The sequence below is a fragment of the Idiotropiscis lumnitzeri genome, chromosome 13 (genome assembly GCF_059441095.1).
Source record: "Idiotropiscis lumnitzeri isolate Australia: NSW breed Sydney's pygmy pipehorse chromosome 13, RoL_Ilum_1.0, whole genome shotgun sequence".
NCBI classification, from domain to species: Eukaryota; Metazoa; Chordata; class Actinopteri; order Syngnathiformes; family Syngnathidae; genus Idiotropiscis; species Idiotropiscis lumnitzeri.
The window spans coordinates 4,658,446-4,673,575 of NC_142403.1; the positions used below are offsets into that span (position 1 = coordinate 4,658,446).

General features: G+C 40.0%; 1 protein-coding gene across 1 annotated transcript in view; it reads left to right on the plus strand.

The window, feature by feature from the left end:
• Nucleotides 1–15,130, plus strand: part of cachd1 (cache domain containing 1) — a 74,318-nt gene that overhangs the window by 36,875 nt on the left and 22,313 nt on the right. Inside the window, exons 4-8 of the mRNA XM_088313789.1 lie at nt 6,799–6,905; nt 11,145–11,271; nt 12,353–12,497; nt 12,761–12,977; nt 13,061–13,210. Coding sequence (XP_088169915.1) covers nt 6,799–6,905; nt 11,145–11,271; nt 12,353–12,497; nt 12,761–12,977; nt 13,061–13,210 — 746 coding nt within the window. The remainder of the gene's footprint in view (nt 1–6,798; nt 6,906–11,144; nt 11,272–12,352; nt 12,498–12,760; nt 12,978–13,060; nt 13,211–15,130) is intronic.

Genomic DNA, 15,130 nt, shown 5'->3' on the forward strand with positions numbered 1-15,130 from the left:
TAGTGTATTTACATACATTTTCAATTTCCAACGGAGGTCAACATAGAGAGCTTGCAGAGGTAATCTTTTTAAATATTGTTGGTATTTATGAGCCGTCTTTCATTGTGTGTCACTCAACAATTCCACCTTTTTGAATGTTATCTTTTAAAGAGCTATCTCAGCTTTCGGTATTTTGTCATTCTTATTGAGACCGTAACATATTTGTTAGTCACAGTGTCAAAGTGTTAAAAAAAGTTTTGAATGTGTTAAAAAACAGAATGGTGTTCATTTAAGAAGATGACACTCAAGTCCGTTTTAAGCTGTTCTGTCTGGAAGATAGATCAGTTTCGAAGGGGCTCAAGTAAGGATCCACAATGTGTCCCTATCAGTTATCGAGCAGACTATAATTTTAGAAGGAGACCATTGAGGTCAGTGCTCAACTTTCAGTATGTGACAATCACTTTCTTCCCTTTACAATCGGCTGCACCTTTAAATAGAAACTGATGTGATGTGTGTTTTTAAGCAGAACTCATCTTTGGATGGAAATATTGCTTTGATGCAACACTTGTTGCATAATGAAATTGAACGCAATCAATGTGATTGTCAGCATTGTGTCCTTAACCAATTCAAAAACTGCATGGTAAGTGATCAAAAACAAAAATTAAAAAGACACATTCCATATTATTGATCATTTACATGCAATTATGAGTTAATATAATCTTCGACTTGTTTCCATCTGTAGTGCCGTGGCAGGTACATGTGGGGCATATTCTTCCATGTGCTTATGTCGGGAATGTGTGCTGCTGTGCACTTTTTTTCTCCCACTGGCTTAAGTGTGTCACGGAATTAAATGTATGCACATTAAAAGTGTGATTTTTGTATTTCCTAAATTGATCTTAATGCGATTCATGTCTCATGAGAACTCCGGGATCCAATTTTTTTCCCGCCCTTAGAATTAACCAGGTCATGCCACTTTGGGGGATGCGCACAAATTTTCATGTTACTTATAGTGGGTGTGATGAGATAATTGGCACACCTTGAAAGTACGCGAGACAGGCACATGAAATAAATTACATAAATGCTAATGGGATGGGCTAATATGCTTGTAAATTCTGCTGTCAATTTTTTTGTTAAAGAGCAGTGATTTTACAACCATTCCTGCATTTATAAAGCACGCTTTACAATTTTCAAATCAATGTAAAAATAGGCAAGGCGAAGGCAAGGCGTTATTTCTATAGCAAATTTCATACACATCATTTCTGTGCAACGTAACAGCTAAATGTTGATGCACCATGTTTGCTTTGAACTCTGGTCTCCTTTGTTGGACTCAAGTCTGCTGACCACAGAATCCTACTTGGTTTATATAAAGCCTTCTCCAATGTGTTCAAGACAACCAAAGCCATTCGGTGATTTATATAGACCAGGAGCCTCATTTTCTTTATTTATTCTCCAGCTAACTGGGTCAGTGTAAATTATTTAGGACTGGAGTATTATGTTCTGATCTCTTTGTGGTAGTCAGAACCCGAGTTGCACCATTCTGAATGAGCTGCAGCTGTTTGATGCTCATCTGATGGAGTCCAGTCAGAAGACCATTCAAATATTCAAGTCTACTGGAGATAAAAGCATGAATAAGCTTCTCCTGTTCTGCTTGGAGCATGTGTCCCTTCAATTGGAATAGTTCTTACAATTTCCTGTATTAAGGCCTTGACACTCCATTCCGGTGTCGGAAAGTTGGTACACGCCGTCTGTTTGGTGTAGCCCACAATGTTGTTAAATAGGAGCTGTTGTTGGGATGTTTGGGGGGGGTGTTTGGCCGATTCAATATGATTGGATTTCAGCTAGAGAATCAGTGCTCTAGACAAGTATGGGAAGTGACGAAAGCAGACAAACAATGAAAATTGAAGCCATTCATCAAGAACTAAATCAACTTTGCTCATTGTAAATAATGGCTAGCTGGACATAAGAGCGCAAAGACGAATTAATCACTATCTTTCAAAAAAGACCGCCGTTATTCACGGTGAAAGGCTGTTGCCGCCAATGACATGGAGGGGGTACTACTTCTCACGCATACGCAGAAAGTCCTGAGTAGTTGGCGTCGGCTTTTCCGGTATGTACTTCCATCATTTTCCGGTCCGACGTGCTGACTTCAAGGCCAACGCGACACTTGGCCATGACGGCCGACGTCGGATTTGTGTGTCGAGGCCTTTATTATAACATATGGTTTAAATGAGAAAACCTAAAACGATGTTAAAATTAGAAGTTGCTAAGCTCAACATTGGATATTTATTATTTTCCTTTCTTACAATTCAATGACAGTCATTTTTAAACTTTATCACGTCAGTTTTGGTGAGATGCATATCTATTTGGAGCTCCAGTTGTGTTGTAATTCCCTAAATAAAAATCATTTATGCATGTATTGAATTATGTATTGTAGCTGTTTCCACAAACAACCTCATCCCGTGCCTTTGCCGCTGCTGTGCTTTGAAGGATTGAAAATCCACATTTCATTTTGACTTGGACTCTGGCGCTACAGTGTGCTTCTTCAATATAAATGTACTCCCAGGGATTTTTGATGTTTCGCTTTGTGGGTGCAGTTTAATCGAATGTATTATACAAACATTGGAGGAAATGGAACAGCTGACATGACTGCTAAGTCTGTCTTTACTACCATGCGGAGACACCTGCCTTCATTTGCTTTGTGAGAAGATTCTGCTTAAAAATGTTCCCTCTTGCAGTGATCTTATTTAGTCCCCTGAAAAGAGGCACAGTCAGTCTGAATGCTTAAAGAAACTTGCCAGTTATTCGCTGGTGCTCGCTGTCTTGTACTTCTTTAGGCTCATATCTAATTAGTGCATTGAGAACATTCCCCTTTTGGGCAGGTATATGGTAATCAATGCAGCATTTTCCATGAAAATGCTAAATTGACATGCTATTGCAAGATTCTGCCGATGTTTAAAACCAACTTAACGCTATTAAATGTCATATTTTGCAAAGGAAATTGTGCTGGAATATTTCAGCGCTCTTGTCTGGTGAGGCAAAAATAGAATTTTGTTTTATCGCCTTCATTAAGATTCCTGATCAGAATGGAAGCCCCTTCCCAGGTCTCTCTCTCGCTCACACGCACTCTCGCACTCTCGTTACACAGGTTTTGATGTGAAATTCAAAGCAGCTGCAAATGTATTTTTTATCTGGCGCACATTTTGCTGAGCGTCCTGCCCACCGCTTCTATGCAAACCGGATTTAAGGAGAATAGTAATGACTTTGGCCTTATGGGAGTCGAAATGAGTGAAGTACAAACGCCAGCCGTACATCAGAGCACCTGCCAATCAAACTGGGCCATGGCTGGGTCGGCTAGCAGAGAGAGCCAATAAGTGTGTAGAGCATGTGTTTTATGTGTGCATGTGTGTGTTGCTGAGTTGGGGGGTGAGTTGGACTGAAGCGATGGAAGGATCAAAGCGTTCAGCCTTGGTGCAGTGCAGAACAGGCTGCTTCTCTGCATACCTCCCCCTTTGTCAGCCCTGATTTCCAGTGAGAACATTTTTTAATGTCAACATATCCAAACGAGGCATTCGAATAAAAAGAAAAAGAAATGTCAATTTATTGCAATTTTTACTGAATGTGTAATTTGCTTTGTAGAAACGCTGTGCCTAAAGATGTACTAGCTGCAACACAGCTCTGTTTTTGCCACCTCTTTAACACATGTGGGTGTGCATATTGTCTGCTCATGGGCTGATCACTGCCTTTTGGTCCCCTGTTGCCGTTTGTTTGGTTCCCTTCTTCACTCGCAGGCTCCTCTAGTACATAGAGAATACAGTTGATCATGTGTCCTACTTTTACTAAGTCAGGACTTTCTCACTGTGAGATCACTTCTGTACTTGAACTAAGAGTTTTTTTTAAATCCCAACTGCCAGTGCTTTGGTCAGTCATTTAAAAACACCCTAATACTCATTAGTTCGCCGAAAATATATTTGCAGAATTTGTGGAGTTTTTCTTGGGCCATTTTCAAGTCTTGGCGAAGGGCAGCGGTTATGGATTGTGTTCTGAGCGCTGGTAATCGAGGAAAATTTTCTATTTCAATGAACCTGATAAGTCTGCACAATTCTAGGCACTTCAAGACTGTGGCATTGAGTTTGTAATTAGAAAAACACTCTCTCAAAAGCTTTTAATAGGTCATCATAACAATATCGAAAGCTTTTAATTGCTTGCGTTACCAATTTGCAGAGACGCTATGGCATACTTCCCTGCAAGAGGCGGAGCCCTGAAGTAGCAAAAACTGTATAAATATATTAACAAACAAACATCTGAATCTGGATGCCACGTTTACAGCCATCTAACCAGCCGTCTGGCTCACTTGGACGTTTCGCTGTTGTATGAGGAAGAGTGCGTTTTTTGTTGTTGTTTTTTTTTTCCAATGACTGCTAATTAGGGTCGTGTAGTGAATAAAAAAATAAGAAAAGGCAGATTTACATCCATAGGCAAGTGATCTTGCATGTCACTCAAGAGCAACTGGTGAGTGAAAGGGGCGGCCCAGTCAACGACTTGACGTCACATCCGTTACTAACATGGCGGGCAGGGGGATTATTTTGGCAAATACAAGACTAAATACAGAAATAAGACCACTGGATATTTTGCGAACTTGTGGCAAAGAGAGTTTGATAACCATAAATTACAAATTTCATTTTTCACTGCAACGAGTTGCACAACGCGTTACTTACTCGCATGGTTTGAGCTATTTTACATCAACCGGTTTATTATCTGCGAAGCTAATGACTCAAAGAATGCCACAATATATCTCATTCTTAAAGAAATGACTCTGAATACAGACTTACTTGGACAGGGTAACTTGCTGTTCCAGAAGGAGTTGGTTGATTCCGGGATAAGCGAAAGACAATGCTGGTAATCCACACATGTGTTGTCCAAAATTGCTGACGCTGTAATCAGTAAAACGTTTGCCACAAACTAACACGCGTCTTGGGAGTTGTTTGGGCGTATTCGATGCATAAATAAACTCCAACCACAAGCCTTAACTGTGGCTCGAGTGTAGGGAGAAAAGATTTTTGTTGTCCTTTGTACACCCTGGTACAGAGAAGTTCAGATGGGTTGCGTGGAGCTGCCAGTGTGGAGTAAAAATATTTTGAATCTTCAAACATACTCGCAAATATGTTCCAGCATCCTTTTTTTAACTTTATTTAGAAACAGAAATGATAAAATAACAACAGCCAGGGGGATGTTTGAATGTTCCTGCAGGCTAAATGCCTCCAAAGTAGCACACCTAATATACAATATCACATAATGCAACCATAATGGATTTGCAACACCATGTCCTTGTGAGAAAAAAAATACTGAATGGAAAACACAACTTAAGTAAGATATATATTTATGTATTTTTCTAATCATTGTCTGCAATGCATTTTTCACCTCTTGGCATTGTTTCCTTTTGTGCCAAGGAGTATTTAGTCCTGCATGTGCATAACCTGTGGAATTATGGCAGGGGGAAAAAACTAATTTACATAATGGACTGCAGACATAAAAGAAGCACACATTTAGAAATGAACAATGTTTAGGTACTTTATGTTTCAACATATTGTATAATTATTATACATGAAGTTTTTTTCCTTTATAGTCCTGCTGTACCTGCAGAGTTTGTCAGTGAAGGCGGAGTTCGCGCTGAGTTAGTGACGTCTTAAACCAGAAAAGGTAGAGTGAGTGACACCTAAAACCGAGCGGCGAAAACAGCCTGTTTGAGTTCTATTGATACAAACAGCCATAGGCAGCCGAGAAATGCGCCGTTTTTCTCACAACTTTGGGGACTTAGTCGGGCTGAAGGCATGCATATTTATGATGAAAACCTCAACAAAAACAGAATATCATGTTAGGGCCCCTTTAAGTTCATGAACCAAAGTGAGACGTACTTTTTTTTTTAAATTGAATGTCTTACTTTAATTTTTTTTTTTTAATGTTCTACCATTGAGCTCAAGTTGTAAATGGTTTACTAACACAACGTGAAAAAGAAAAAACAGACTCCACTAGAATGCAGCAGAGGTCATGTTACTTTTAAGGCTTTATCTTGACTACAACAAAGATTGACTTTTTAAATCAGACATGAGAATATTTTAGGTAAAACCGATACTGTTACAGAGTAGTTCCTGTTACTTAGGATACTTAGGTTTAGGATATTCAATATGCAAATAAAATCTCTCATATGCAACCATTACTCATATGTTACTCCATGCAATGTTGTTTTTTTTTTCCCCCAAAAAAGTTTTTGGTGAATAAAGAGGAATCAGGTTTCAGTGTTTTTATAGATGTCCTTCACAATGGGCTTTTCTGGCATGTGATGTCAATTAACTTCTTATATAAAGAGCATTTTCTTCAGTACTAGCCTTATGTATATATATCTGGGACCATTGCTTTGTTGGGGAAAACACATTTTGGGCACAGTTTTCCATGGAAAATGTTCTTCACGAAGAGTCATAAATCCTACTTTAATAAGAGGTCTGGGCAACAGATGAATGTAGCTTCAATGAAAAAACAGGGTATAACTTTTCACCAGATGTTTTTCTTTCATTTCATTTAATTCACAACAAACATTTTTTTTCATACTATTCATGCCAATGGTGATGTTGAAATCCTAACACGTACACATTTGCTCACAGGGGTGCATGCACTACCTGCGAGTTGAGTTTTATTAGCCGTAAAAACTCTGCGAGTAGTAAACCTGTTGGTGCTGAGAGAGAAACCAGAGCCACTCCGCCAACAAATGGGTTTGGAAGTCTTCCATAAATTCTTCAATGTTGTGCCTGTTTGTGCCGCTTTTAGGTTTGATGGAAATTTCAACGCCAATGTGTCCAAGACCATCTGCTGTGACAGACTCTCACCCACCGTCAACAGCCGAGCTTTCAACCCGGGAAGAGACCTCAACTCAGGTATGTTTGTTGCGCGACTGAGATGTTTTCTTGCACTGAAAGTGTCTTATCTTTTATTGAGGGATATGTGCAAATGAAGTGCAATGTAAAGACAAAGATTGAAATAAAAGGCTGTGTGGGCGACAGATAAGATGTTTGAATATGTTCCATCTATAATTCCTGGTCTATGAACTTCAACTGAAGTGGCTTTTGTTTTTTGTTTTTTTTAACAGCCTGACATCAAATCTTTGCCTTTGAACACTCTCTGAATTTGTAATGATTTATGTTGTTCAGGTCTGTCTGTGTCCTCACTTAAATGTGGATCAGCAGGTTAAATGCTGAAACTGGCAATTATTATTTTTGCCAACAGTGTCTGAAGATAAGATGCAAGTTATTGTGCATTTGTTTTTCTGATGGTCATAGTCGCCGTTTACACAAGGCCCTTTTAACATCAAATCAACAAAATCTATTCTTTGGGTGCCCGTTTTAAATTGTATTTTTGTTGCTCATGTTAGCTGAAGAGTGTCAATCACATACTCGTGCAGATTTGAGCCATGAGATGCTTTCTGAATTGAGGTTGGATACCTCACGTATCATCCATGACAGTGGTTCAACCCTTTCAGTTTTGTGACGTTAGCAAATTGCAAAGCCTATTTCAAGATTCCTCAGTCATAAAGTCTTCATGTTGAGGTTAGGACCATACCAAACCATTTATTTCTCCACTGTAGAGAGGCTGTTGTGGCCGTGCTCCCTTGTTCCCTTTTTATTTGGTCACATTTGAATCTGTTTCTCCATATGCTTTCCAGACGTACAAGGCTGCTCTTGTCCCAGCTCATCATTCAAAGTCTCTTACCATTAGCAGGTTGTGTTTTTCTTGTGAGTCTCCCACGCTTTATTCAATTTACCCAATCGCCCCTTCCCTCTGCTTAGTTCTGCTTGACCCTCCTCGTGCTGTCATCATATTCATTTTCTGACATATGTCTCAGGCCAAACTAAACAATCTGCTACGGAGGGCAGGCAGGAGGGATGATGGCAAGGAACCATGAATGAAGACAGCATCAAATAACAAATAGTACAGTAAAAGACCCATAGATTCAAAAAGATTTAGTCCATCATTTCACTTCCATTTATCTGGCTTTTATTTCCCTCTCAATGCTCATCCATGATTTCGGTGCGTGGCTTGTATGTTAACACTAAGTTCCATTTGTTTATCCCGAGGAACAGTCATAAAAAATAATGGCTAAGCTGTAATGGCCAAAAAGTATACATTTCTCCATTAAAGTTAAGTGTTCAATTTATCTGCAGTCCACAGTTGAAATATAAAGAATCGTTACTCTGTGTTAGCTCGAATTTAAAAGAGTTAATTACATGCCAGTGAGTTTGCTACATCATTTTGGTCGTGCGCTGAGGGGGCTTGGTGGAGAAGTGCCTTGCTCAAGAGCACCTTGACATGAGCCAGCAAGCAGACGAGCTTCACTCCAACGAGTTGCCTTTTTTTTTTTTTTGTCCGACTCAAATTTCAAAACCTGTGACCCTTTGGATCCGGAGCTCAAGTCCTTACAGATGAGCGCCTGCTGAACAATATACGCAATTAAATGGGTTCAAGAAAAGCCTAAGAATAGATGATGAACATGATGCTTGTGATATCAGGAAACTGTGCAAATAAACTTCATTGTTGTTTAAACCGCCGTGGTTAAAGTTGAGTTGAAAGGGGGGCAAAAAGGACTTCATGGAAATACTAAAATACATGATTTATTACTGTTGTTTTTTTTTTTAATTCTTTAATACATTCAAATGGGATATAAATAGAGTTCAAATCATCAAGCACATCCACAATTCACATGTCACAGTCAGTAATGCTATATATAAACGTCTCTATATATAATAACTTTCTCGAGCAATGCTCAAAGCATTGCAAATGGAAATGACAAATTCACACAGCGGTTTCCTAAAACCAGGAAAAAAAACCCACTGTGGCATAAATTTGAGCATTAAGTATGACACATATGCAAATACTGATAACACAAGCACACATATATGACCAGAAATTATACGTACTTATATGTACCGTATTTAGCCGAGCGGCTAGTTATGACACACCTGTGATGTATGCTTACTGCAACGTACAGACAAAGTGCCGCCGCGTTCTAGGTTCATTGGCGTCACAATTAAATAATACCAAAATTATTAATTTACTTATTCCATTAGTAATTTCATACTTATACACATACTCCAACAAGAGCAAGAAACGGGAATATGCCACCCTTTTCAACCTTTGCACATCCGCTTCACAGTTCAGAGGTGCGTGGTTCGATCCCGGGCTCCGGCCTTTCTGTGTGGAGTTGGCATGTTCTCCCCATGCCTGTGTGGGGTTTCTCCAGGTTCACGGGTTTCCTTCCGGTTAATTGGACACTCTAAATTGTCCCTATGTGTGATTTTGGGTGCGGATTTTTGTTTGTCTTAGTGTGCCCTGCGACTTACCAAACTGAACAATCCTTGAAGACAATACAAATAACATTTCTAAATTACTTTTTACACTTAAAGTCTTTAATATACTGTAGGTACGGTGTAGCAGTTGTTGTTGTTTGCCATTGGCTGGTAACGATTGCAAATGAAACGGAATACAAGAAAGAAGAACTGTAGCCTTGTATGATTTGTCCTCATGTGAGTCTCCAATGTTGCTTTCTTCTCTTGTGGCATTCTAATGAGGCCCCAAAACTTTGTCAAACTGTGCCGCCTCTCTCCTGCTGCTCTTGTGTGAAAGGTTGTGTTATGTTGCTGTGAGAGGCAAGGAAGTCACTGGTTTTGTGTTGGGATCTCCGTGAGCATAATGTTGACTCTGTAACCTGCGAAAATTCAGTTAGTGTCGAGCAAATACAGTTAACCTCTGAGGTTGCAATATAATGTTGTCTCAGCTTGTCTTTCACTCTCTTGCAGTGACATATGCACACACACAGATCTAAATGTGGCAAATCGGAATCATCTTTATAGGCCAAGTGTGTTAAAAACAAACATGGAATTTGGTTTTGGTAGTTTGAGCCACTCTAGTATTGCAGCAACAAAAGAGCATTTGGGGCGTAACACAAACGCTACTGTAAGCACAGAGTTGTTAGCAACCTAAGGAGATCATTATTGTGGTTCGCACCAAACAATGAGAGCTGTGCAAAAGATGCAGGGAGTCGTGAAGCAATATAAAGTGTCCAGTTGTGAGACTATGATGAACAACCGTTATAAAAATAATGCAGCGTGCCAAAACTACAATTATGAATTTGGTAATGTTGTCACAACAACTGAATTGCAGAACATTTGCAAAATGCCACCTCGTCAGTTCTCATTATCGTTCATTTTTATTTAGTTAGTGTGATTTGCTTTTTAGTGCAAGTTTTTTTTAGATTTGATTAGCTTTTAATTTGCCGCAAATGCATTCATTTTGTTTATCTTTTATTAGTTTTAGTCTTTTTAGTTTAGTTTTAGTCTTTTTTGTGTAGTTTTAGTGTTTGTTGACTATTATGCAATAAGGTAAACTATAACCTCAAACATCTTATTAAATACATTCAAAATGAACCCTGAAAGCTCGCGCATGGTACCGATTGACAAAGAAAAAAACATGGACGTTTTCGCTGTACTGTAATTATAATTAGTTTTAGTTTTTAATTTTTTAAAAGTACTGATGTTGGCAAGTAAACTGAAAAAAAAAAAGCCCAAGCCATCCAAGCCCATGCCGTCACCGTTGTCTTTATTTCCAATGAGTTTCAGTGCTTGCGTGTGCTGGGATTTCTTTCTCAAAGGTTTAGCCTTTGCGCCACTTTGAAGACTATTCTTTGTCTCATCTATCCATTAGACTTTGTCCCATTTATTTTTTTCATTTGTACTTTTGAGGCGAATTCCATCCTAGCTTTTCCATTGTTCTTCTAAAAGAGTGCTTTGCCTCTGCTTGTTTATCATCTGTACTCTTTCATCATATTTATGACCTTCACTTCTTCTGGAGGTTTTCGTCGGTCACCAGCTCACACTCTGGGTTTTCTTTCTTTCCCCCCTTAATTTGCACACATTCACAGTCTTTGAAAATGTTGCTTCCTTATCCAACCATCAGCTCAAAACCTGCTGACATAAAACGTGATTCCTCTGCTTACCGTCAGATATGCATTAAATCTAGGAATAAATGTATTTGTTGACCCACTTTTTCAGATGGCATGTGCTTTGGGACTGACACTAGACATAAAGAGTCCCATAATTCCTGTTGTTGTCTTTTTTCCACAGTGTTGGCAGACAATCTGAAATCCAACCCAGGGATCAAGTGGCAGTACTTCAGCTCCGAGGAGGGCATCTTCACTGTCTTCCCAGCCCACAAGTTCCACTGTAAAGGAAGTTATGAACACCGCAGCAGGTAGAACTTTGTTAACTTTTCGCTGCGCCAACCTTTTGTGTGTAACATTTGTCGGATACTTTGTTGGCCATAATTGCCTTCTTCTTCCTCGCACCCTGCCTTCCTCACTTCCTCTATTCTTTTGTCACTTTAATTCGTCCCAATCTTCCTCATCCTCTGCTATCCTGCTCATCCTCACCCACAGACATCCTCTTTTTTTTTTACTACACGATTCCTCACCCTGTCATGCTCAGTCCTCCTGTCCCTCACCCTCTGCCATTGTCCCTCACATTACTGCTTCTGTGCTTTTCCTTCCCGTCTGCCTCCCCCCAAACCATCTATTCACATGACTCTTAGCCTCCTTCCTCTTACCCATCCGTTGTCTCCCTCTCTTCTTCTTTTCTCCCTGTAACCCGCTTCATGGCTCCGCCTCACCCATTCACCTCTATGCCAGTTGCTGTGGGTGGCCCAGGCGGCCTGTTGGCGGCATGCTCCTTGACCACACATACCCTGACAGGAATGTGGCTGGGTACCACTGAGGATCAGCGGAATTTCACACCTTCACTGTTGTGGTTTTTATTTGACGACTACTGAAAGACATCTCTTTCAATTCCTCCCTTTACCTTTATATGTGTTTTTCACACTTACCTGGGATGAAAGGTCATGTCTTTTGTTTTTGCTCGGGCTAGTAAACCAACGCGTAACCACAAGTGCGATTGTGTTCTTTTTCTTGCTTTGAGAGTGAATGAGGCATTGTGAGTACATTACTCCACCCCATGTTATTGTACGCAGACCACACGCACTGAAGCTAACCCCCTCCAGCCTATGCGATCCCTTGTACTCCACCCAGCTGTTATGTGCACACCGACACACACAACGACGCAAGTAGAATAAATATGACAGAAATATAACTTGTTAAAATAGAAAATGGTCAACAGTCAAGGCTCTAAACACTGTTTGTACAAGCACATGCACGCACTGCAGAGATGCATTCTAATGCTAAGGAGTGACGTTGAACGTTGAGCGTTTTTTTTTTTTTGTTGTTTTGTTTTTGAGTAAGGGAATCAGGATATTGATGTGTCTTTATGTGTATTTCCTGCAGGCCTGTATATGTTTCTGCAGTGCGTCCGCAGTCAAAACATATTGTTGTGATGGTGGATCACGGCGCGTCGGTTACCGAAACACAACTTCAAATTGCCAGAGACTCAGCACTGGTTATCCTTAATGCAGTTGATGAACATGACAAGGTACAGAAAAGAACCCTTAAATAAATTATATAATGTATATACCCCTGTACAAATTTTCAATGTTTTCTTACTGCAAAACATTCTTTCAGTGAAAAAGTCAAATAATGTGTGGACTTTTTTTGTTGTCGTTTTTTTTTAAAGGAGCTATATATTCTTAAATTCTTGATTATCATGAAATCAAACTTGTTGATGACACTGTTTTTGCATGACAGTGGTGTTGGCCTTCTGTTTCACATAATGACGTCATTATCATTCCTATCAAGATCGCTGTTCTGTCAGTGGCAGAGATGGTCCGCTCCTGCTCTTTAGACCAGTGCTACAAGAGTTTGCTTTCTCCGGCCACTAGCGAGACAAAGAGGAAGATGAGCACCTTCATCAACAACATCAAATCCTCTGATAGCACCACGCAACATGCAGCGGGCTTCCAAAGGGCTTTCCAGCTTCTCAGGAACACCAGCAGCCTCAGCAAGCAGGGCGCCAGTAAGGGAATGCATACAGATGATGACGTTATCACTTAACAAACAAGCTTCTTATCTGACATTTTTCTTCTTGTTCTCCATCAGCCACAGACATGGTTATCATCTACCTCTCTTCTGGGATTACATCTCGAGAGTCATCTGAGCAGGAGAAGAAAGCCACGCTCAGTGTGGTCAAAGAAGAGAACAGACACTTCAACAATTCTGTCATGATCCTCACGTATGCTCTCATGAACGGTGAGTTGGCCACTTAACAGACCTCTGGAAAACAAACACGAGCTTTCAAATATTATGCTCCACACAGCTTTATCACTCTGCTTGTCATACTTCCTTATCTGAACGTTAAGATTTCAGCCATTGTTATGCTAGGTTAAACGCAACAACTATTCCATGTCCTCAATTTTTACTTTATTAAGAAATTTGAGTGTTGTTTGTTAATCACAAAAGCACTTTGACTGAAGTGTGCTCCAAGTTTTTCAGGGTATCTGCTGTGGCTCGGTCAATTTTTGTTTTGTGTTGTAAGCCAAACATTGACCAAGCTTCTAATAGGCTCTCGTTTGAGTGAAGCGGGAAAAAAGGGCCACATTAACCGATTTATTTGAACGGGACAAAAATACAACATGAGAGCACTCACAAGGGGCATGGAGGAGACACTACACGGAACAAATGTCCAGCTGGCTCGGCCACTCCACCCTTATAGACACACAAATACATTGTTCCATTGTTCTACTACTATTGGTGTGTGAGACGTCCAACTCAAATATACACTTATCACATTTATTTTATTAATTTTTTTAATATTTATTTTTTAAGAGAAATAATTTTCTTATATCTGCTCATTATAAATAATAAGAATCATTTATTAGAATTTAAAGCTCGGCACAGTGCTAATGTCCACATATGCTAAAAGTGCTCTGCATTGATAAGGACAAATAACAATTGTATTCGTTTAGAATAATTCAATGCAACACAACAGTATTGCTACATAAACCATCCTGAATAGTCATTTACTTTTTTTATCTTTTGCCCCCAAAGGACAAAAAAATAGTTTAATTCTACATGATGTATGTGTAGCAGCAGCAACAAGCTCTGATAAATATACTGTCGAGAGAAGACTGGAGGATAAAGAAGTGCTCAGAAACTTCAAAGGCCTTTTTTTTTTGTTTCCGCGTGATTCCTTTTCCTATTTTATTGTCCTTGTCTGTCCATGCAGCCCTTCTAAGTGCCTCCCCTCCCCTCTCTGCAACACACATACACTGCATGCATTAGCAAACAAATAATTTTTGCACCCGGGGAATGTAAATTAGGTACATCTAAGAGTCGAGCGAGTGCGACTTCAAAGGGTATCTGGCTCATTGTGCTTGTGTGTGACTGACAGAGGACCTTACCAGTTTAAAGAGGTCTGTGATGAAAAGGAAGCAAGCATCTATCATCCTGAGTTTTATTAGTGATGCATACGCTGCTGATTGTGCCGTGATTCTCAATTTAGTAAGTTTTGTGAGTAGTGCTGGCAATAAAAATCTCTCGGCCAAAATAGTGGAGGTCATCATTTTATATTTTTTGATATTTAGTCTGAGTCCTAAAAAAATCTTCGCGTTGACCTTCTACATTCATTGAAGGGAAGGTTTGCTGTCAGCAAGTGTCCGCCTTTTGTGTTCATCTGACATTGCCAACCGCGATGACTTTGCCTTGTGTCAGTCACCCAGCATGATGAACCACAGACAAGCCTTGGCATTAATTAGGGATTCTTCAGTAATCCAGTCAGTGATTGGATTGTGGCAGACATTCTGCTCCACTCCATCCGAGGTGCCAACTGTTCCAGGTGACAGCTGCGGCGGGGCAGTGGTGGTTATCCCGGCTACATTTAATGACCTTTAAAAGCACGAGATCAGGCTTGGCTTCACTCAATGTTCCCTCTAATTTTCCATGTGTCTGAGCATTCACACAAACTCTGAGCATTCCTTGGCCCGCGGTGCATGTATGAATGGAATAACAATGGCTCTCCTCACCGCAGTGAGAAGTGAAGCCACTGGCGGCCATCTTAGTTGCCGCTCGTTAAGCGCGCCTAACTTGAATACATTGATTTCCAGAGATGGGACAGAACAGTCAGTTTCGGACAGACTCACATTTTTCTGGCGGAGGACGCACAATGAGATT